Source organism: Maylandia zebra, linkage group LG17 (assembly GCF_041146795.1).
Source record: "Maylandia zebra isolate NMK-2024a linkage group LG17, Mzebra_GT3a, whole genome shotgun sequence".
Taxonomy (NCBI): Eukaryota; Metazoa; Chordata; class Actinopteri; order Cichliformes; family Cichlidae; genus Maylandia; species Maylandia zebra.
In genome coordinates this window covers 28,783,680-28,805,657 of record NC_135183.1, presented here as the reverse complement: position 1 = coordinate 28,805,657, position 21,978 = coordinate 28,783,680, and the positions used below count along the sequence as shown (strand labels likewise).

The window sequence follows — 21,978 nt, the reverse complement described above, 5'->3', positions numbered from 1 at the left end:
AATTGTTTTAATGAATGAAATGAAATGTTTTAATATCCAAATTTGAGCCGGCATGCTGGACATTCAAGCACTAAATGATTTTTCTGTTTAGAAATGGTAAATGGCCTGCATTTGTATAGCGCTTTACTCAGTCCTTAAGGACCCCAAAGCGCTTCACACTACATTCAGTCATTCACCCATTCACACACACATTCACACACTGGTGATGGCAAGCTACACTGTAACTACAGCTGCCCTGGGGCGCACTGACAGAGGCGAGGCTGCCAGACACTGGCGCCACCGGGCCCTCTGACCACCACCAGTAGGCAAACATGGGGTCAGTATCTTGCCCAAGGATATTTGGCATGCAGCCAGGAGGCAGCCTGGGATCGAACCACCGACCTTCTGATTAGTGCAACTAATGAACTGCAATTTGTCATCTTAATCAGAAAAATAATGATGTTCTTTACTATTTTTCATGTTTTTTTGTAAAACAGTACATTTGAAAATTGGACAACAACAATAATTATATTTTAGCATTCAAAATATCATTTTGATTAAAGAGTTTGTGAATAATGGTGGATTAAGCATTACAAAAACATAACAAGTGGATTTAGTAATTGCCAATAGTTTTAATTTAGGTTAGCATAGACCTTATAATGGTGGGCTGTGAAATACATTTAAGAGCTCTCTCTCCATATACATATATATATATATATATATATATATATATATATATATATATATATATATATATATACATACATACATACATATACACACACACACATGTCCTAGTAAATTAATTAGCCCCCACAGACTTCCATAGCATTCACTTTGAATGACTTCAATTCACATCACACTTTTAATTTGGAGCATTTAATTGACTCAGTGACTCATTCAAAATTATGTTTGAGCTTTTAATTTGATAAAGGCAAGAAGGACCTTACTTCAAAGCAATTATTCAAAAGTAATAGAAAAGCTGAATAACAACATTACAAGAGACAAGTGACCTCTGATGATGTGCTCATCTTCAAACACTGAATTTTTTCTCTTTTTTTCCTGTATCCTTATTTTCTGCCATGGTGTTGCCTCAGGGTGAGCCCGGCGAGCCAGGTCCTCCAGGTGCTCAGGGCATTCAGGGAATCCCTGGCAATCCAAGCATCCAGGGCCCCACAGGTCTTAGGGGTCTTCCAGGGGACCCAGGAGAGGCAGGTAGAGAGGTATGTCACCATACATTATCTTACAATGACCCTTAAACTCTTTTGAATGCCAATACAATATAATAAATGAAATGATCTAACAAATGAAATAATCTTCGAGAGAAGATTCATTCTCACAAAGATTCGAGAGAATCTTCGTGAGAATGAATTAATAAGAAGAGGTATAGACAGAGAAGGTTATAAGTATTACCTCACTGCTTAAATAATAATGATGAGGTATGATGTTTGTGTTGATATTAGGGCAGCCGAGGTAAAAGAGGGAAGAATGGCTCCCCAGGATCTCCTGGACCTCGAGGACCGCCAGGACCTCATGTATAGAAAACTTAACATATCATTTCTGTCTTTTAGGTTGTTTATTTCTATGCCAACCTTCTACGCTAAAAATCACTGCTTGTTACAATTTTGTTTTTCATTTTATACTTTTGTTTCTCTCTGTTTTATTGCTGGCTGAAAATGAGTCCAATTTCTTTTCGTACCACCTGATAGGGTATTCCTGGCATACCTGGAGAAAAAGGAGAAAAGGTAAGTACTAATATTATGCACAGTTGTGTAAGCCAAACTTAAAGGATGGTGTTATTGTTATTTTAACATAAATCTATTTGCCTCATACTACAATTAAGCAGTTTTTGCCACTTCAGAAATGATCATTTTCCCTTCTTCATTTTACCAGGGTGACAGTATACCAGGTGAACCTGGTGAGAGAGGCGTAGTTGGCCTCCCAGGTAAAAGGGTAAGTTCCTTTTTACATATTTGACATTTGGTGACTATGTTGTTGGTGATGTTTAGACCAGACAGGAACTGTAGTTTTTAATCTTTTTATAATAACAAAAAATCAGCGTTGCCATGTTTGCTTATGCAGGAAAATGTTTCTTTTCAGGGTGACAAGGGCTCTCCAGGTGTTAAAGGAGCTCCTGGGCCCATAGTAAGCAACTTTTCAAAACCACACAATTGAGCATGAAGTTTTATATAAAACCCTTAGTGACATAGAAAAATACACTATCTTTCACCCTTCTTATAAAAACAGGGTCTTAAAGGACTGAGTGGGAGCAAAGGTGAAAAGGTGAGCTGTTGCCATGACTGATGAATCAGTGACGTTTCTTGTTTTCATCTTTTTTAAATCAATTTTCTGAAATTTTTTTTATTAGACGTCTTAGATTACAGCTAATGAGACTTTAATATAGAAAATTACATATATTTTATATTTAAAGGACTATACCACCAAGTGCAAACTGAAAACTCTGTGTTGCACTTCATGCAAACGGCACTCAGGCTATGCTGCGTCCAGCTTACCAGGCTCTGAAATACAGTGAACTGAAATTGCTGTCGTGTTGCTTGAAGCGCCTCAAAACTATGTGACACAGTAGAGTCAAAAAATATTATTTAAGTTGATGTGCATCTTTGTTTCTTATCGGCACTAACACTGTTAACAATGTATAATTACAGCAAGAGACACACAGTGTGTGAAGGAAATTGCCGTCCCGGGTTTCCTCCGTGGCGTGAGCGATAAGCAGAGTTTTGTCCTTTCCTTCTAAGATTCCTAATTATTTAAAGTAACACTCAGGTATGCCATTCAGCGTGTTAGTACGAGCTCGGGAGCAGCTTGGGAGAACAAGAAAACAGAGACTGCTTTAGGTTGCCTTCCCAATCGACTCAAAGGTTTATTTGATACACAGCAGTTTATATAGAGGAAAAAAGGTTCGTGTGTCAGCTTTCCCAGTTCAAACCGGTACAGACTAAATAAGGAAACGTCTTCCTGCCTTGTGAGCCAAGAAGTATCCTGTGTGTAGTTTATCAGTTCAGCTACAATTTATGATCATCCCAGCAAAATACACTCCTAGACATAAAATACAGAGTTCTTTCATTAGTGAATTCTGAAACGAACCACCTAGCCTTTAACGAGCCTTTTCCAGGAGATAAAGAAAAGGGAGGATGGGAGTAAAGGAGTGGTCTCATCTCTGTGGTGTTTTCGACCTTCTGGTACCAGCTTGTGAGTCCTACACATTAATTCTTGGGTCATAGAGAAAGAGAAAAACAACTAGTATATGGGCCTTATTGAGTAACAGTTTTCCTGTATAAAACAATATCCTGTAAATGCTACTATGGTATCAAAATATCATAACAGTGTGCATATTAGGACAATGTTTCCATTCATGCATCCATCACTGTTGACTGCAGGGAGGATAGATGGACTCAGTTTATCTGCGACATAAGCATGTTGTAATAGAACAAGATAGCGAGCATATATATTTGCATAAGTACTAGCTGCTTTTATCTGTGCAACCAAAGCAGTGAAATGAGTGACTGAATGTTTTTCTATTTACCCTGAGGATTTCTGTTAAACGAGTGCATGAAGCATGAAGCTGCTATAATTCTCAGGTGCCCGAACATCAATAAACAGCTGCTTGCGATTTATTTTTACTTGCACATGACTCACTGACATTAAGATGTGAATATTCTGCTCTATTACAGGCACATTTATGTTGCAATTGTAATTTCCCGTTTGTTTTTAAGTATCAGTGGGTACAGGCTGTGTTAAAAGTGGTGTCACTTGTTGGTCAGCCTGCATTCATATTTGTTTGTCTTCTCAGACAGTGTCGTAACTAAAGTTTTGCTGGATGATTTTATTATCTATGATGGTCATGTCAAAAACCAATAAAATCTCATCATGTTGTGCAGAACTAGCGTTCAACATATTTTATACTAGAACTACTACAATGTGCGTGCATTTTTCTTGTATTGAAATTGAAATCATCTTTTTTGAAAGTGGATTTAAAAATCAAGTTTTGTTTTCTTTTAGGGAGATCGTGGATCACCTGGAGTCAAAGGAGAAAGGGTATAATGAGTTTGTCTTGCTCTGTGGTTAAACACATTGAAAAAATGTGTGTCAAACAAGACATATGTAAGATTTACAGCTTTATACAAAGGTTAAAGTTCCAGTAATACTCATAATATAGATTTTTTCTTGTGCCTTTAAATCATAAATCATTTGTTTGCGGAATGCAAACAAATAATCAAAGAATAAAGTTGTTCTTTAAATTACAGCTGTTGTTGGAACTTAATCCTTATTCCTTGTGAGAGTAACCTCTTCTGACTTTACAGCTTTGTATTTACTGTATCTGTGGATATACTGTCATATTAAAATTAAAGTACACCCTCTTTCAGTTCAAAGGTTTTATGTATACATAGATAGGCTTTATGTGTGTGGCTCCATACTGTAGTCGTTTACACATTTGTTAAACAATGCAAAAGATCCTCAGTACAGGACCAGGAGGAAACACAAATCCCATGGGGGCTGCATCGGGATGCCCATTGGGTGTAAAAATGTGCCAAATCATAATACACAGAGCCATCTCCTGCAGCATTCCCTGTGAATAAAAGAGCAGACAAAGAAACTTAGAAACTTAAAAATAATTAGTTCCTCAGCAGCTCTTAATATTATGTAAATACAATTTCAGATGAACAGCAACACTTGAAATGTTACACTGTACCATTATTTATTTAACATATATTAACACATACTAAGCCAGACTGCAAAAGTAGTATGGGAAAAACCAACTATATTTGTTGAAGAACAGCTCTATTAATGTGCTGGCACAGCATTTGAGTCATGGTGAGGTCTGGACTTTTACTGAGCCATTGCAACACCTTGATTCTTTTCTTTTTCAGCACTTCTGTTGTAGATTTGCTGCTGTGCTTGGGATCATTGGCCTGGTGTATGACCCAGTTTTGGCCAACTGGGTAGCTGTTGGACAGATGGCCTCACCGTTGAATCTAGCCTATTTCTAGTCTATCTCTATTTGGTATACAACAGAGTTCATGGTTGACTCAATGACTGCAAGATACCTAGGTCCTGTAACTGTAAAACAATCCCAAATCCTTACCCCACCACCACCGTGCTTGACATGAATATGATGTTTTTGTGCTGAAGGCTGAAACTAAAAGAGGGTGTTCTTTATTTTTGAATGAGCTGTATTTACATTAGTTTCATACTGAGTGTACAACTGAATTCCTTTCTGCAGGGCAGTGTGCTTCAAATCCAAGGACCTCGTGGCTATAAGGGTTCCAAAGGACAGCCAGTGAGATCCCACTGACTTTTTTTCTATTACTCATTCCACTAAAATGAGTTTCAGTACAAAACATATTGAAACAACTCAAGCCATCTAACACATACACAATAAAAAGAGCTGAAAATATAAACTGTAAGCTTAAAAAAATGTGTGAAATTACACAAAAAAGCTTAATAAATTAGCATTGAAGAAGTGTGCGGGCATTTTGTTTCAGGGTGAGCGAGGTTCACCTGGTTTTGACGGGGATAAAGGAGAAAAAGGCGAGGACGGTCCTCCTGGGGTCAAGGTAATGAATTCAGATACAACGTTGTTTAGAGTTTGGAAAAGTTTGCAGGTTACAGAGTGTAGTACCAATCATGTCTTGCTTAAAAACATCTAAAATCTAACTAATTAAATGTTTTTAAAAGGGTGTAAAAGGTAATGCGGGTATAAAAGGTGCAATGGGAAGATTTGGAGCACGGGGCCCGGTAGGACAAAAAGTAAGTAAGTTAGGCATCAACATTAGTTCAAACATTCATTTCTGGCAGCTCTGTGTGTGAAATTGTCACGATTGTCTGCAGGGAGATCCAGGAGATCCTGGAGTCAATGGAGTGATGGTACTGACGTCTACGACATTTAAAGCCAATATTCAGTATTAATTTAAGATGTGATCAAGTGAGATAATAACAATTTAATTTGATTGAAGGGTCGCAATGGGGCTGATGGGCTGGATGGAGCCAAAGGGGATAAAGGAGACAATGGACTCCAAGGACAACAGGGTAATCAGGTACTCTAATGAGCAGTTTATAACTACTGACAGCACCTTTGATTTCTAAACATTCAAATACAGGTAATTTAGTTTGTCATTCTTTTATTTTTTCCATAGGGTGATCCAGGAGAACCTGGCTTACCAGGAGAAAAAGGGGAGAAAGGGGAGAAGGTGAAGAATTTCCATTTTCACATTGATTACTTTTTCCTAATTTGTCACCTGCTTGTGTATCTGTGTTTTAATGAATTAAGTGATGTGTTTCATGCTTTTACAGGGTTTCAGAGGTTTTCCTGGGCGCACTGGGAGCCTTGGCCTGAATGGAGAAAAGGTTATCCCTTAATTTGATTCTTATTAGATTAGTGAGCTGTGTTAGGTTATGTAGCGGTGCTATGTGAAAAACTTTCTATGCATACTCCATATATGTCCCTGCAAAACAGGGAGATATGGGGCTACCTGGCACCCCGGGCATACCTGGACTGAATGGGGTCACGGGACGCAAGGTAAGCGTTTAAGTGTGCCTTTATTTCCCCTACTAATTTCCCAAGCACGCACGCACACACACACACACACACACACACACACACACACACACACACACACACACACACACACACACACACACACACACAAATCAGTTACTGTTTCTCATTTTGTGAAATGTTAGGGGGACAAGGGAGAAGGGGGGATCAATGGTGTTGATGGTGATCCTGGAGTAAAAGGGGAAAAGGTTTGTCAATTCAAAGCCATATGACCTGTGATTTTTTTATCCTAGAGTTTATTTTCATATCTTATTAAAAGATTGTGAAATCTGTTTATATTTATATAATGATGTAACTTTACAGTGGTTTAGTCACTGTGATCAAAATTTTCTTTTAATGAATTCAGGGTGCAGCAGGTTTCCCAGGTTTCCCAGGTTTCAAGGGGTCAGCAGGAAGTCCAGGAAGGGACGGTGATATGGGACCACCGGGACCGCCAGGGCCTCAAGGAGACAAAGGGCCTAAGGTACACTATACCCAACTCTTTAGGTACTTGTACTTGCTGATGAAACACAGGCTCATTATCAATAACACAGTCTAATTATCTCCAAGATACCTGCTGTTCCCCTGATCACGACTTCATTATCTCATGATAACAAATTAAAAGCAGTCTAGCGCTGTCTTTACTTTTCCAAGCACCTATTCACAAGTTACGTGTGTCATCAGTACCGTCATACAGAATCATCACTTTTGTCTTTTAGAAATGTGATATTCATGAGATGCCCTCTACAAGCTGTCATCACACAATATCGGGGCCAAAAGTTAGAACTTATCAACAGATATTAACTTTTTATTTCAAGACTGGCACGCATTAGTGGAGTAGTTGATCACTACTTTAATGGGGTATGTTTTTACTCAACACTGAACATGAAGGCTACAGTCTTTAACTAAATGATGCAGTCACAATATAGTCACGTAACAAAAACTTGTCTTGGCAGCACTAAAAATGGGGCTAAATTAGAGGCTCCAGACATAAAGGCACAAATACGCAATGAAGTATGCAGTTGAGGGAAACATATTTCTATAAGTATATGCCCTATCAGAGTCTTATAATGTATATGTTTTTTAATTTAGCAGGTTCACTAAATTGGTAGTCCATTTATAGAAAAGAACGGGCACCTGTGCTTCGTACATAGCTTATATCACTTACTCACAAATACATTTTTGAACTTTAAAGCCCAACAAGAGAAGACTAAATATGTGACAGAACACAATGAGCAGGAGCTGAATTGATTACAGTCATCACCGTGTCTTTGTAAGAGAGTGGCACCAGCAGTGGATACAGCAGAGACATGTCCTCAATTAAAACACACACACACACACACACTGAGAGGTCTATTTCTGTCTGCAGCTTTCAAGTAATATCTTACTCAATTAGCTCCTTTCAGCTACAATTACTGGACTCTCAGTGTTGACAGAGAGTGGCTGGAAACCTCTAATGAGGATATTCCAAGGATGTGCCTAATTGGTCTGTCTTTCATATTGTTTAGAAGTGAGTGATGAGGTGTGCTGCTATGGACATATTTTCTTGTTGTTGATGATTTAGAGGTGTTGTATTTAAAAATATATATTTTCCCTGTGTGCACTTGCATTTTTTGGTCAAACAGGGGGACAGGGGTAAAAGAGGCAGATCAAAGAAGTGTCAGAGTGGAGCACCAGGGACACCAGGACACAGAGGAGAAAATGTGAGACACACAGCACTCGCATCTCTACACAGCTTTCTTCGAGCACACTTGTAATTCAGAAACATCCCTTCATCTATACTATTTCCTGTAACTTTCACAGAGCTAAAGTATATAATTTTGCTTTATATTCATAATAAACAACATAAATATTCATTTAAAAGTACCATCCACATCCACATTGCTGGTTGTACAGGGTCCGTGTGTTTCTCCTGCCAGAATCTGTGTTTAGTACTTTTGGCTAAACTTGGGAGGCAAAAATAAAACACAATGCTGAAGTACTAGTAAGGAAAACAGGTTGCTTAGAAGACGGGGACGAGGTCTGCGATGGTTGTTGTCCTCAAAGATATTTCGGTGCATAAAGATGGCAATTAAACAGCAATAAGACAGAGTCGGTCTGCTATCAGTTTGCAGTTGAATGCGTCAAGCATCTGTTTCTGATAATATGCCGATTAAGTGTGATAAATTGGGGAAAATGGCAAATCTGTTGCCATCTGTTGCAAATCTGTTGCTGTCTACATCCACAGAAATTCACATTAAACAGAAATTCACATTTACTTCTTCCATTCAGAGTCGAATAAAAACCTCAGATCTGAAACAGAAATTCCTCCACAAATAGTGACGTAGCTGTTGCAGTACGGTAATTTAACTGCAAAATTGTCACGGTCTGGCTGGCAGACCGTGGGGATGTGGGGAAAAGGAGGACCCAGGCGCGGTACTCTGTGTATAAACAGTGCGTTTATTTACAGTGATGGAAAGTAACAATAAACCCCAGTGTATTCCCCAGACTCCCGTGTCGTGTCTCCCTCGTGCTCTCTGCTCCCGTGTCAGCACCCCCCAGTGCTCGCTGCTCTCCCAAGCCTTCCACGCTCCACCTGTGGGAAACAATAGCGGCAGCTGTCAGGACACTTAGGAATGGCAGGCATACACTTTAAGACAAAACCTAGACGGGGTGACTAACGTGGAGTCTCATGCAATGATCCCGCGTCGGTGGGAGCTCCAAGACTCTCCTAAGTAGCTCCCCCGACGAGCCCTGATCAGCGGCAGGTGTGTGGCTTCGGGTGTGGCCAGTCCCTCTGCAGGGCCACACCCCTCAGGCCTGCAGGTGGCCGAGCTCCATCCTCCAGGCACACCCGCAGACATACACACCCATACCTCGCCTAAACATATGAGTGGGACACAGACTAACACAGCACAGAGAAACACACATATGTACACGCACAGAGAAGGGGAAACGACACCAAAAATACATAATAATACACAGGTCCATGACTGCCCAGGGATCCTGGGTCGCCCAGTCCCAGGACCCTGACAAAAATGACATAGGCACTCAGCAAAATCGCTGAAAAGTTACGTTCACCGATGCAGACTGACTCTGATTACTGTCAATCTGATTATGTTTTTAAATTACATGATAGATACAGTCCCGATCAGAAGTTTAAGACCACTTGAAAAATGGCAAAAAAATATCATATTTTGCATGGTTGGATCTTAACAAGAAGAAATGGGAGTGAGACAAAATATTTTTTGGGCATACAGTTTATTGCAAGCAACGCTTAAATTGAAACAGGCTGTTTTACAGCTGATCAAAAGTTTAGGACCACATGCCTTTAAAAGGCCAAATCTGTGCAAAAATGTGGATTCATTGTCATTTTTTGTCAGGTAGTCACACAGTCATGACGTTCTGATGGCATTTCCTTTTTGAATGTGGTCGGGTTGTTGAACTGCATAAGCAGGGTCTCTCACAGCGCACCATCACTGCTGAGGTGGGACGCAGTAAGACAGTCATTTGGAATTTCTTAAATGATCCTGGGAGTTATGGAACAAAAAAGTAAAGTGGAAAACCTGAAAATAATTTCACCAGCAATGAGCTGGAGAATCTAACTGGCTGTCCGTCAAGACACTGGACAATCCTCGAACCAAATTAAGGCTGTTACTGGTGCTGACTGCAGCCCCATAACCATCAGACGGCATCTGAGACTGAAGGGCTTCTTGGCTGTCTTGAAAGGCCTCGTCTCCTTGAACGCAACAGAAATGATCCTTTGGACTTTGCAAGAGAGCACCAAACATGGGACACTGAAAGGGGGAAGAAAGTTTTATTCTCTAATGAGAAAGAATTTAACATTGATGATACAAGCAGATCCCACCTGAGATATTGTCTACGCGCCACAGTGGAGGGGGGCGCCATAATGGTCTGAGGTGCTTTTTCCTTCAGTGGAACAATGAGGTGTCAGGAGGTGCAGGGGCATCAAACACTATAGTTGCTGGCTATGTCCAGATGTTGCAGAGAGCATCCGTCATGACTGAGGGCCCTCGTCTGCGTGGTAATGACTGGGTTTTTCAACAGGACAACACTACAGTACACAATGCCTGCAGGACAAGGGACTTCTTCCAGGAGAATAACATCACTCTTTTGGACCATCCTGCATGTTTCCCTGATCTAAATCCAAATAAGAACCTTTGGGGATGGATGACAAGATGAATGAACACCAGCTCCATCGAGTAGATGCCCCTCATGCGGCCGTCTTCACTGCTTGCAGTTTCCACTCACCTCATGGAAACACTTGCATCAAGCATGCCACAACAAATTTTTGAAGTGATCAACAATAATGGTGGAACTACTCATTACTGAGTTCATGTTTTGAACTTTGATTTCTGTTTTGGGGGGGTGTTACAGGTTGTTTTTGGAGGTGTGGTCCTAAACTTTTGACCAGCTGTAAAACAGCCTATTTCAGTTTAAGCATTGTTTTCGATAAATTGCATGCTCAAAAAAATGTTTTGTCTCACTCCCGTTTCTTCTTGTTGCATGTTGAAGCTCTACTTGGAACCTTGTTAAGATCCAACCATGCAAAATGTGATATTTTTTTTGCCATTTTTTAAGTGGTCTTAAACTTCTGATCAGGACTGTATTTGCAACCCTTCAACAATCTGTTTGAGAATGATTGAGTTAATGCAAGTCAGACTGGGATTGTTTGGAGACAGGTTACCTCCCTCAATGTGTGCAATCACCTTGAACATGGACAACCAGTTGGTTGCTGCAACTACTTGTAGTTGGTTACAGTTTGTCTTTCTATTTTTACTCTAGTGTGACAGAGTCATTAGAAATGTTTAATTTAAATGAAATTATTTAAAATGCATTACACACATTATTGGCTGCCTGAAGATATTTTTCTGGTCACCAAGAAAATATTATCTCTTCTTTAAGATATTTTCTTGTTTGGTCTCCAAAACAGATCCAGCCCACATTAGAGATTAAAAGATGCTCAAGGCTCTGTTTAGATGTGGTGGATTGAAGAGTTGTCTGTTTGCCACTAATGAGTAATCCCTTTGATGTTGCACATTGTTTTTTGATACATTGATAATGTAAAAGTGTGGCTAATTATTTAGTTTTAGTTTAGTTCTGTTGCGCCTTTATTTTGCACAGCATTAAAAGTATTGCAGGTCTGTCTGCAAGAGACTTTTGATAGTCATACTCAGTAGCTAAATAAACACATCCCGTCCAACAGTGTTCTTTTAAAAGCTCTGTCCCAAAGGCACTAATATCTTGGCTATCTTACTAAACTTCGTTTTGAAGGTATTGTGTCTATGTAGTCCTTCGCAAATACCATGATACCATTACATAGAGCAATTAATGACACACCAAATCAGCTGAATAACATTAGCTGTGTTAGCAAACTGCAACATGCAGATTTCAGACTTCAAAAATCACCAGTAGTAACAGACCTTTTTGCCTAATCATACCTCTACTTTTTTTTTAAAATGGTCACAGTTAAAACACTCTTGTTCCAGTGTTTGAACTCTCATGTATTCTGTGCACAAGCTCAAATAAACGGTTTAGCATTGACAGTAAATGTCACTTTTTGTTTATATTTAAAGAACTAGAGCCCTGTGCAAACTGGTTTTTTTTAACACATGCAAAACACACAGCAATAGAACAATCAAGAGATTTAAGTATTTTGATTTGATTTTAAAAATTGGCTTGTGACCTCATATTTAAGGGCACTATATTCTCTCTCACGTATGTTTTCAGTTCTCAGCCTTGTAGTCTCCAGATCTGTATTTTTGTATTTCATGTGTTCACCAAAATAAAACACATGATTGCTGCGATGTTCACTTCTGTAAGTGGACATTGTGTTAACACACACCTGAATGCTTTCAGTCTGGCACACCACTAAAAACCTTTTAATAGAGGTGGTCACACTTGCTGTGAGAACTTTCCTTTTCACACGACTTTTAGTCCTTGTTAGATCTAAAAGGTGTAATAAGCCAAAATAAGTGAAATTACCTGCATGGCTGCCTTCTCCTTAACTGAATATTGTGTACATGTTAACTTGAGAGAAGTGTGGGTCCAAATATGTTGTTGTGCCTCATCACTTTTCAGTGCAAATGTCAGTAAACTGTCATCCAATATAAATATAACATGTTAATATCTTTTCCTTTTAGGGTAAAGTTGGTATTGAAGGAGCAAAAGGGGAGAAAGGAGAGCCTGGACTCTCAGTACGTCTTAGCACGCTTGCACACTCACACGTGACAAAAGGCTAAAAACTGACTTGTCATTTAAATTATTCACATTCTTGCATTTCTTCGTTTCAAGGCTGAAGAAGTGAAGGAGCTAGTCAACCAGGAGGTGGTAGAAAAGTGCGGTAAGAGTGTGCTTGTGCGCACGTGTTATTCGTTTGTACATTTTCAACCTCCTACAGTACGTGCACTTGTACTTCATCCATGAGTGAATAAACGTGTGCCTCTAGATAGGCCTGCATATTGCGAACGCGTGCTTGTTTGTTGTAGAGCTCCCGTGGCAGCAGCATGGCACCCGTGTGTGTTCAGCCATCTGTTATGTTCTCTCAGAGGAACACGCATCATGGTGCCAGCAACAGCAGAGCCATTCACAAACACAAGACAGCCATTAAGTAGAACGCCTCACCCAGATTCCACAGCACATTCACGATATTTGGAGGCTGATTGTCTGCAACACACCTTTTTCACTGAAGACATTTTGGCATGCCGTATGTGTTAATGGAAAGATAGAATGAAAGCTCTGTGACTCAAACCACAATTTGAGATGATCTTAAATTAAACTCAATTTATGTCACGGCTGATGGAAGGTATGGACTCAAGCGCGGAGCTCTGGGTTGAAGCAGACAGTGCGTTTATTTACAGTGCGTGAAAGATAGTCCTTATCATCAATATATCCAACAATTGTCCTTTTTCTCAGTTCCCAGAAGTGGTGAAGGTGAGTTTTCCCGTGAGGTCTGTGTGCGCTCCTTCCGTGTGAGCTCCTCCTCCCGAAAACACCAGTGAATCCTTTACTCCACTCCTCCGTCCTGTACTTCTCCAATCTGAAAGTCGAGCAAACACAACAACGGATGAGAAGGCTTGCCTGGCCACGCGGGTGACAAGATCACGCGCACACTTAGCTACCGAGCTCCGAGTACAATCCAGCGTTGACTGCCGTCTGGACACATCGTTAAATACCTCCATCTAGTGAGGAAAGATTAGCGGCAGCTGGAGCCGAAGATTACACTTCCGGGTCAGAGATCGGCCTTTCTCACTCTCTCGGAGACGCCGTTCCTCGGCAGCCAGACCCACAGCGTAGGGAGGGAGAGAGAAAGAGAGGAGGGCATACACACACACACACACACACACACACACACACACACACACACACACACCACAAACAAGCAGGTCGTCCGGGAAGACCGTCCGACCGTGACAGTACCCCCCCTCTAACGGGAGCCCCCGGGCGACCCACGAAACTTATCCGGGTGCCGGAAATCCCTCACCATACCATGGTCGAGGATCGCAGACCGCGGCACCCAAGAACGCTCTTCCGGACCGTACCCAGCCCAATCCACCAGAAACTGAAAACCCCTACCGCGGCACCTGGCATCCATAATGCGAGTAATGTCATACGCCGGGGCGCCAGCGACCATCCGGGCGGGCGGCGGGGGCTCAGGAGGCGGGCACAACGGGCTGGTCCGGACCGGCCTAAGTTGAGAAACATGAAACACGTTGTGTACCTTCATGTTGCGCGGGAGGGCCAGTCGGACAGTCACTGGATTCAGGATGGCCTGCACAGAAAAGGGTCCAAGGAACCGGGGAGCCAGCTTCTTGGACTCGGTCCGCAGGGGAATAGTCCTAGAGGAAAGCCATACCTGCTGGCCCACCCGATAGGCCGGTGTAGGAACGCGACGACGGTCAGCGAGCTCCTTATTACGTCCGCACGTCCGCAGCAGAGCTGCCTTGGTCGCCCTCCAGATCCGTCGACAGCGCCTCATGTGTTGTTGGACGGAAGGCACGGCCACCTCACCCTCTGAGATGGAGAGAAGCGGAGGCTGATACCCCAAGGAGGCTTCGAAAGGAGAGAACCCCGTAGCAGCCGACGTGCTGGAGTTATGGGAATATTCAACCCATGCCAACTGTTCACTCCAGGAGGACTGGTTGGAGACGACGACACAGCGCAACAAGGCCTCCAGCTCCTGGTTAGCTCGCTCTGCCTGTCCATTAGTCTGCGGATGAAAACCAGAAGACAGACTGACCTGGGCTCCCAGCTCCGCACAAAACAGCTTCCACACCCGAGCGGTGAACTGGGGCCCACGGTCCGAGACGATGTCCTGCGGAATGCCGTGAAGGCGAAAAACGTGCTGGGTAAGGAGCTGGGCGGTTTCCAGTGCGGTGGGGAGTTTGGCAAGGGCGACAAAATGGGCAGCCTTAGAGAAACGGTCAATGATCGTGAGTATGATGGTGTTACCAGAGGATGGCGGAAGGCCGGTGACGAAGTCCAGAGCGATGTGCGACCATGGCCGGCCGGGGACGGGCAGCGGTCTGAGGAGTCCCGATGGAGCGGAGTTCGATGACTTATTTCGAGCGCACACCGGGCATGCCGCCACATATTCGCGGACGTCCTGAGAAAGAGACGGCCACCAGAACAACCGTTGCAAAAAAGTGACAGTGCGGTTCTTACCCGGATGGCAGGCGAACCTCGCGGCGTGGCCCCACTGGATAACTCTACTCCTGGCCACCGAGGGAACATACAGTCTGCCGTCCGGACCAGTCCCGGGGTCGGGTTCCTGTCGCTGGGCGTCCCGGATCACCCTTTCGATCTCCCAGGTAAGAACCCCCACAAAGCAGGAGGCGGGCAGGATGGGCCTCTCTTTCTCCTCCGGGTCGACGTCAGGTGTGAACTGGCGTGACAAGGCGTCCGGTTTCGTGTTCTTGGACCCGGGTCTGTAGGTAATGGTCAGGGTGAACCGAGTGAAAAACAATGCCCACCTGGCCTGTCGGGTGTTCAGACGCTTTGCCGCTTGGAGGTAGGCGAGATTCTTGTGGTCGGTCCAAACCACTACTGGATGCTCGCTCCCTTCCAGCCAATGCCGCCATTCCTCCAGCGCCAGCTTGATGGCCAGCAGCTCCCGGTCGCCCACGTCGTAGTTCCTTTCCGCCTGGGTGAGACGACGGGCGAAAAAGGCACAGGGGTGCAGTTTACCGTCGAAGCGCTGTGAGAGGACGGCCCCAACCCCTGAATCCGAAGCATCCACTTCCACCACGAACGGTAAGGTGAGATCAGCTTGGGCGAGAATGGGAGCCGACGCGAACAGGCGTTTGAGACGGTCGAAGGCCTGCTGAGCTGCTGGAGACCACAGAAAAAACTGTTTGGGTGAGGTGAGTCGAGTGAGAGGCAAGGCTACCTTACTGAAGTCCCGGATGAAGCGTCGGTAAAAGTTGGCGAAACCAAGAAAACTCTGCAACTTCTTCCGGGTCGTGGGCACTGGCCACTCCAGAACGGCTTTGATTTTCGCGGGATCCGCTCGCAATCGGCCCTGTTCAACGATAAAGCCCAGAAAAGAGACAGTGGAAACGTGGAACTCACACTTCTCAGCTTTGCAAAACAGGCGATTCTCCAGCAGACGCCGCAACACCAGCCTGACGTGCTTCACATGCTCTGTTTGGGTCCTGGAGAAAATCAAGATGTCATCAAGATAGACAAACACAAAGCGGTTAAGAAAATCTCGCAAAACATCATTCACCAATGCCTGGAACACAGCGGGAGCGTTTGTAAGCCCAAAAGGCATCACCAGATACTCAAAGTGGCCCAGGTGGGTTTTGAAAGCCGTCTTCCACTCGTCCCCCTCACGGATATGAACCAGATGATAGGCATTGCGGAGGTCGAATTTGGTGAAAACGGTGGCTCCCTGGAGGAGCTCAAAAGCTGATGCCAGAAGAGGAAGAGGGTATTTGTTTTTGACTGTGATTTTATTCAGGCCCCGGAAATCTATGCAAGGGCGTAGGGTCTTGTGTTTCTTTTCGACAAAGAAAAACCCAGCGCCCAGTGGAGAAGTGGATGGGCGAATGATGCCCGCAGCCAAGGAGTCTGTTATGTAGCGCTCCATAGACTCACGCTCGGGCTTAGCGATGTTATAGAGACGGCTTGAGGGCAAGGGAGCACCAGGGAGCAGGTCTATCCCGCAGTCATACGGGCGATGGGGCGGCAGCGATTGGGCTCTGTCCTTGCTAAACACCTGACTCAGGTCGTGGTAATCCACCGGTACAGAAGACAAATCGGGTGGAGCGGGCAGCCCAGCCGGGTCAGTAGTCACGCAGGCAGGCACTGCAGGGCGTAAACACTGCTCGTGGCAATACGTGCTCCACCCAGTAATACACCCCCTAGCCCAGTCTGTGGGTTATGCTGCTGAAGCCAGGGAAAACCCAAAACTAAGGGGGTGTGGGGCGCCTTGAGGAGAAACAGGCGAATCCTCTCTGTATGATTGCCGGACAGGGTGAGAGTAATTTCTTGGGTGCGGTGAGAGACAGAAGCTAGTGTGCTGCCATTAAGCGCCGAAACCTCGAGCGTTTCAGGGAGAGGGACGACTGGCAAACCTATCTTGAAGGCCAGAGCCTCGTCCACAAAACTCTGCTCGGCCCCAGAGTCAATCAGAACGTTACATGGGTGAATGCAGGAAAGAAACTGTAATTTCGCGGGACAGCTAAGGTGGAGAACCGAACTCGCAGGTGCACCCATCAGTATCCCCACCTTTACTGACGGGCAGACTCTTTTGACCGAGAGGGGCAGGCATCCGCGAAGTGCACCCTCTTCCCGCACTCAAAGCACTCACCCACCAGTCGTCTTCTTCTCCGGGTGAATCTAGTCCGCCCCAATTGCATGGGTTGCTCCTCATCAGCTGGAGAGTCGGGTTCCTCCTCCCTCCATTCCAGCGAGGGAACTCCCACGCCCCCTGCTGACCTCCGCCCATCTCCAGATCGCCTTCCAAACTCTCGCATATGGTCATCCAGACTGATACACAAATTCACCAAGGCACTCAATGATTTAGGTAGCTCTTTGGTTGCCAACTCACGTTTGATGTTCTCATTTAAGCCGTTCAAGAAGGCCCCTCGGAGTGCCTTCTCCTCCCAGCCGGCTTCTTCGGACAGGATCCAAAAATCCACGGAGAAGTCAGCCACGGTCCGCCGACCCTGTTTCAATGCAAACAAACGATGAGCAGCACTGTCTGGGTTAGACCCCTTATCAAATACACATCGAAACTTGCTTAAGAAGTTACTGTATGAGATAGAGGGCTGAGCGCTCAGCACCGCTTGAGCCCACTGCAGAGCCCTTACCGTCAGTAGCTCGACCATAAAGGTGATTTTGGTAATGTCAGAAGCATACGCTTGAGTCTGCTGCCTAAACATCAAGGAGCATTGAATCAAAAACCCCCGACATTTATCCAGGTCCCCGCCGAATTTCTCAGGCACCGGCAACGCGTGTTCACGTCGTGGCGGGGGTGGAGACGGCGGAAGGGGAGACGGCGGAAGGGGAGACGGCGGAAGGGGAGACGCCGCCGCTTCGTCAAGCAAGGCGATAGGTGGTTGTGGTTGCGCAGGGCCCCCTTGTGGCTGAATGGGTGCCCTTGGTGTAGCGAGTAACATACCTTTTAGCTCCGATACCACCTGTAGTAATGCGGACTGCTCCTTGGCGACATGCTGCAGCATTGTCTCGTGTCGCTCCAATCGTTCAGCCTGAAGCGCGATTTCGCGCTGGAGGGGGGTAGAGTCCGCTGAGTCCATTGCTGGCTGGATTGTTCTGTCACGGCTGATGGAAGGTATGGACTCAAGCGCGGAGCTCTGGGTTGAAGCAGACAGTGCGTTTATTTACAGTGCGTGAAAGATAGTCCTTAAACATCAATATATCCAACAATTGTCCTTTTTCTCAGTTCCCAGAAGTGGTGAAGGTGAGTTTTCCCGTGAGGTCTGTGTGCGCTCCTTCCGTGTGAGCTCCTCCTCCCGAAAACACCAGTGAATCCTTTACTCCACTCCTCCGTCCCGTACTTCTCCAATCTGAAAGTCGAGCAAACACAACAACGGATGAGAAGGCTTGCCTGGCCACGCGGGTGACAAGATCACGCGCACACTTAGCTACCGAGCTCCGAGTACAATCCAGCGTCGACTGCCGTCTGGACACATCGTTAAATACCTCCGTCTAGTGAGGAAAGATTAGCGGCAGCTGGAGCCGAAGATTACACTTCCGGGTCAGAGATTGGCCTTTCTCACTCTCTCGGAGACGCCGTTCCTCGGCAGCCAGACCCACAGCGTAGGGAGGGAGAGAGAAAGAGAGGAGGGCATACACACACATCACAAACAAGCAGGTCGTCCGGGAAGACCGTCCGACCGTGACAATTTAACTGAATTTATTGTATAATATCTAGACTACATTTTGCATCCTTGACAAGGATTGGATTTTCCTGCTGCCTATTAGTAACGGTAACACAGGTTTGCCTCTCAGACATGCTAATTACCCACAAGTGGTTGATGCTTAAATATTATTTAATTTTTGTATGCGATAACAGAAAAGGAACAGTCTATTGATTTATGAAGTGTTCCGAGTATAATCTGTGAATAGATAGTGTGTTTTTTTTATGTTTGTTTTCTTGTTTCCTGCTGTTTGTCTTTATTAAACAATAGCACTCCCACATATTCATAGGAACACTTTACAGGGAAATAAAGTATAAACTAATAAATAAAGTGAGCTGAAGGGAATAAAAGAATGCAAGAAAATATTTTAAATACTTAGAATTCTAGTTAAATTATGGTATTATGGCTAATTTAATTACTTAAATTTGATGCATGACAAGTATATACAGTACTGTGCAAAAACCTTGTGCCAGCCCTCATTTCTTTATACTTTGCTTCCAAGGAGCCAGACTTGCTTGTAATTGTTTCAGTCCTTGTGAGCGATAGTTCTCCAGGCTGTCCATTTGCTGCTTCATCACTCATTTTCAGTTCAGTCCTTGTACATGACCATTTTGAAAGAAATTCTTTTTCTAAGTCAGCTACTTCACAGTGAACTGTGAATTATCCAAACATAAAAAAGATAAAAGTATTTCTGCCCCAACAAGATGATTCCCAAAGAGGTGTTAGCCATTTCCCATTTTCCTAGCAAAAAAAAGTCATGCTGTTTTTATCACTGCAGGATTGGAATACAAGTTCATGGTAAAATCTGTTGACCCAGATGCAACAACTGCAGTGACTAAGAATGAAAATGACCAAAAAGACGTTGTGAAATCTATCACCCATGACCTGCATGAACAAAGTATGGAAGAAAACATGGCAGACAACATGGGAGAAGGGCACCCACAAAACCAGACTGGTAAGAAACACAAGTAGCTGTTTGCAGGGTCAGCGCCTCTGGCCAAACACACAGATGCCCTAGATAGCGTGTGACCAAGTGTCTAGCTAAATAGCTGCATATATCAACCTTATGTGTAGCAGCTGTGATGCAGGCAATTAAAATGTGCTGTGTCCTGACAAGGACAAAGAAAACAAGCCTGCCTACATGTCTCTGATACTGTATCCATTCTTTAGTTAAACATTAAGGTAAAAGCACCAATGAACATGCTGAACATGTCTGATTAAAGGTGATGTGATTAGGTAATATTTCTTTATGTGCCAGGTCTGTGCCTTTTTTTTTTTTTTTTTTACCTTTTAGGACATCTACAAGTGATGCAAATATCCCAGAACTGCAACATACTCAGTTCAGACACATCTAGAGATCTGTGTTGTGATGCCATACCAGCTTACTTTTTCCATTTTTTCTTGTCAGTCTCACCACTGTGAGTGCTCTCCCAAAAAAGGCTAAGCAATGGACAGAAAAGGAAACCAAAATGTAGTAATTATTAAATAGAGTGCTATTACAGGGAAGCCACAAAGTTAAACCAAAGGTCAGCTTGTACCAGCAATCTCACATGCCGTGATGCTTATTAGCTAATACAGCCACGGGCAGAAATTGCTTTCTGCATCCCAAATTATTGTAATTCTTGCTTCAGGTACATAAACCAGACAGCTGATCAAAGTACAAGGCTGTCATTGCCCTGTGTCAATGTCAACTGGTTTATTTATTCATTTAAATCATTAAATATAGTACTCATCTGTTCCCCAAATAATGATTGTACAAGTACAGCTCAGCATTCACACCTAAATAAATATGGTGTTTATGTTCACTTGTTTTGTTGCACGAAATCTGATGTTTTACAACAAATAATTAAGATGGACAATATTCCTCTAGCGGATACTTACATAAACTTATAAACCTCACGTGAATAGCTCTTCTTATCTGTCCTGAAATGCTAGATTGTGAGCACTCAATGGATAAAATTCTTCACAAGGAATGAAGCATCTTTTTGTAAAAAAAAAACAAAACCCAAGAATGAAGGATTTTCTTCACATGTGGGCTAAATATTTTATTACTTTTGTAGTACAAACATTTAAAACTTTCGACTGCATACCTGTGGATGTATGCAGATGTCTAGGAGAGTGGGTAGTGGATTTTTTTGTGTTAAAACCAGATTGTTTTCATGAGAGGATGCCCAAGGAGTGAAAACGTGTAAGGACAGCAAGACAGTGGCGAGGTGTGCAGTTGGAGTGACAGATGGGTTCAAGGTAGGGATGGGATTACATCAGGGATCGGCTCTGAGCCACTTCTTGTTGTGACAGAGTTGAAGATGTTAAGATTTTTTAGGGAGGGACCAGGATGGACAAGATTAGAGACGGGTACATCAGAGCGACAGCTCAGGTTGAGCAGTTCGAAGACAAAGTTGGCAGGCTGAGATGGTTTTGGACATGCGCAGAGGAGGGATAGAGCACATACCAGACAAAAGATACTGAAGAAAGAGGAACAGAGGAAGTCCATAGAGGAGGTTCATGGAGTGTAGTGAAGGAGAACATGCAGAAGATTGGTGTCACACAAAAAGTTGCTTGGGATAGGGTGAAATGGAGGCAGATGCTCCACTGGTATTTTTGTATTTTGGTATTATTGAGTTTACTTGTGATTTAAATTTCATTGTGTATTTATAATCAGGGGGTCAGCTTGTGCTTGATTTCTTTAAAAGCCTCCTTTTTATGAAATCCACGTGCAAAAATCATTTGTTGTGATGAAGAATTCCTTTATGTAAGCGTCTCTCTCAGAACTGAGTGTTTATTGTTCACTTTCTGAATATAGTAAAACCCTACATTAGTGATGTTGTTTGATAAATCCAGATGAAGGGAAAGCAATACAGCAGGCCTTGTAGAACAAAAAGCTGAAGTGCTTCAAAGTTCGTTCCAGCTCTATCAATAATTTTTTAATGATACTTTTGGATTTCCCCTTTTATCGTTTAGCTTTAATGATAGCAGGATATGAATTCCCTCAAAAGTTTGTACTTTATAGTTGGCACGAAAAACAGAAAGTTGATGATTGGAAGGTCCAGAACTGTT

The 21,978-nt window shown here is 43.5% G+C and overlaps 1 protein-coding gene across 5 annotated transcripts in view; it reads left to right on the top strand.

Moving 5' to 3' along the window:
• col7a1l (collagen type VII alpha 1-like) overlaps window positions 1-21,978 on the top strand; it is a 78,254-nt gene that overhangs the window by 53,448 nt on the left and 2,828 nt on the right. For 4 of the 5 annotated variants that reach the window (XM_076875613.1, XM_076875614.1, XM_076875615.1 and 1 more), the window contains 21 exons: window positions 1,077-1,202; window positions 1,443-1,514; window positions 1,689-1,724; window positions 1,873-1,932; window positions 2,080-2,124; window positions 2,227-2,262; window positions 4,000-4,035; window positions 5,222-5,278; window positions 5,484-5,555; window positions 5,677-5,748; window positions 5,830-5,865; window positions 5,955-6,035; window positions 6,135-6,188; window positions 6,292-6,345; window positions 6,455-6,517; window positions 6,682-6,744; window positions 6,903-7,019; window positions 8,161-8,238; window positions 12,679-12,732; window positions 12,830-12,878; window positions 19,700-19,876. In XM_076875613.1, coding sequence (XP_076731728.1) covers window positions 1,077-1,202; window positions 1,443-1,514; window positions 1,689-1,724; window positions 1,873-1,932; window positions 2,080-2,124; window positions 2,227-2,262; window positions 4,000-4,035; window positions 5,222-5,278; window positions 5,484-5,555; window positions 5,677-5,748; window positions 5,830-5,865; window positions 5,955-6,035; window positions 6,135-6,188; window positions 6,292-6,345; window positions 6,455-6,517; window positions 6,682-6,744; window positions 6,903-7,019; window positions 8,161-8,238; window positions 12,679-12,732; window positions 12,830-12,878; window positions 19,700-19,876 — 1,438 coding nt within the window. The remainder of the gene's footprint in view (window positions 1-1,076; window positions 1,203-1,442; window positions 1,515-1,688; window positions 1,725-1,872; window positions 1,933-2,079; window positions 2,125-2,226; window positions 2,263-3,999; window positions 4,036-5,221; window positions 5,279-5,483; window positions 5,556-5,676; window positions 5,749-5,829; window positions 5,866-5,954; window positions 6,036-6,134; window positions 6,189-6,291; window positions 6,346-6,454; window positions 6,518-6,681; window positions 6,745-6,902; window positions 7,020-8,160; window positions 8,239-12,678; window positions 12,733-12,829; window positions 12,879-19,699; window positions 19,877-21,978) is intronic. The other variant, XM_076875616.1, reaches the window with a different exon arrangement.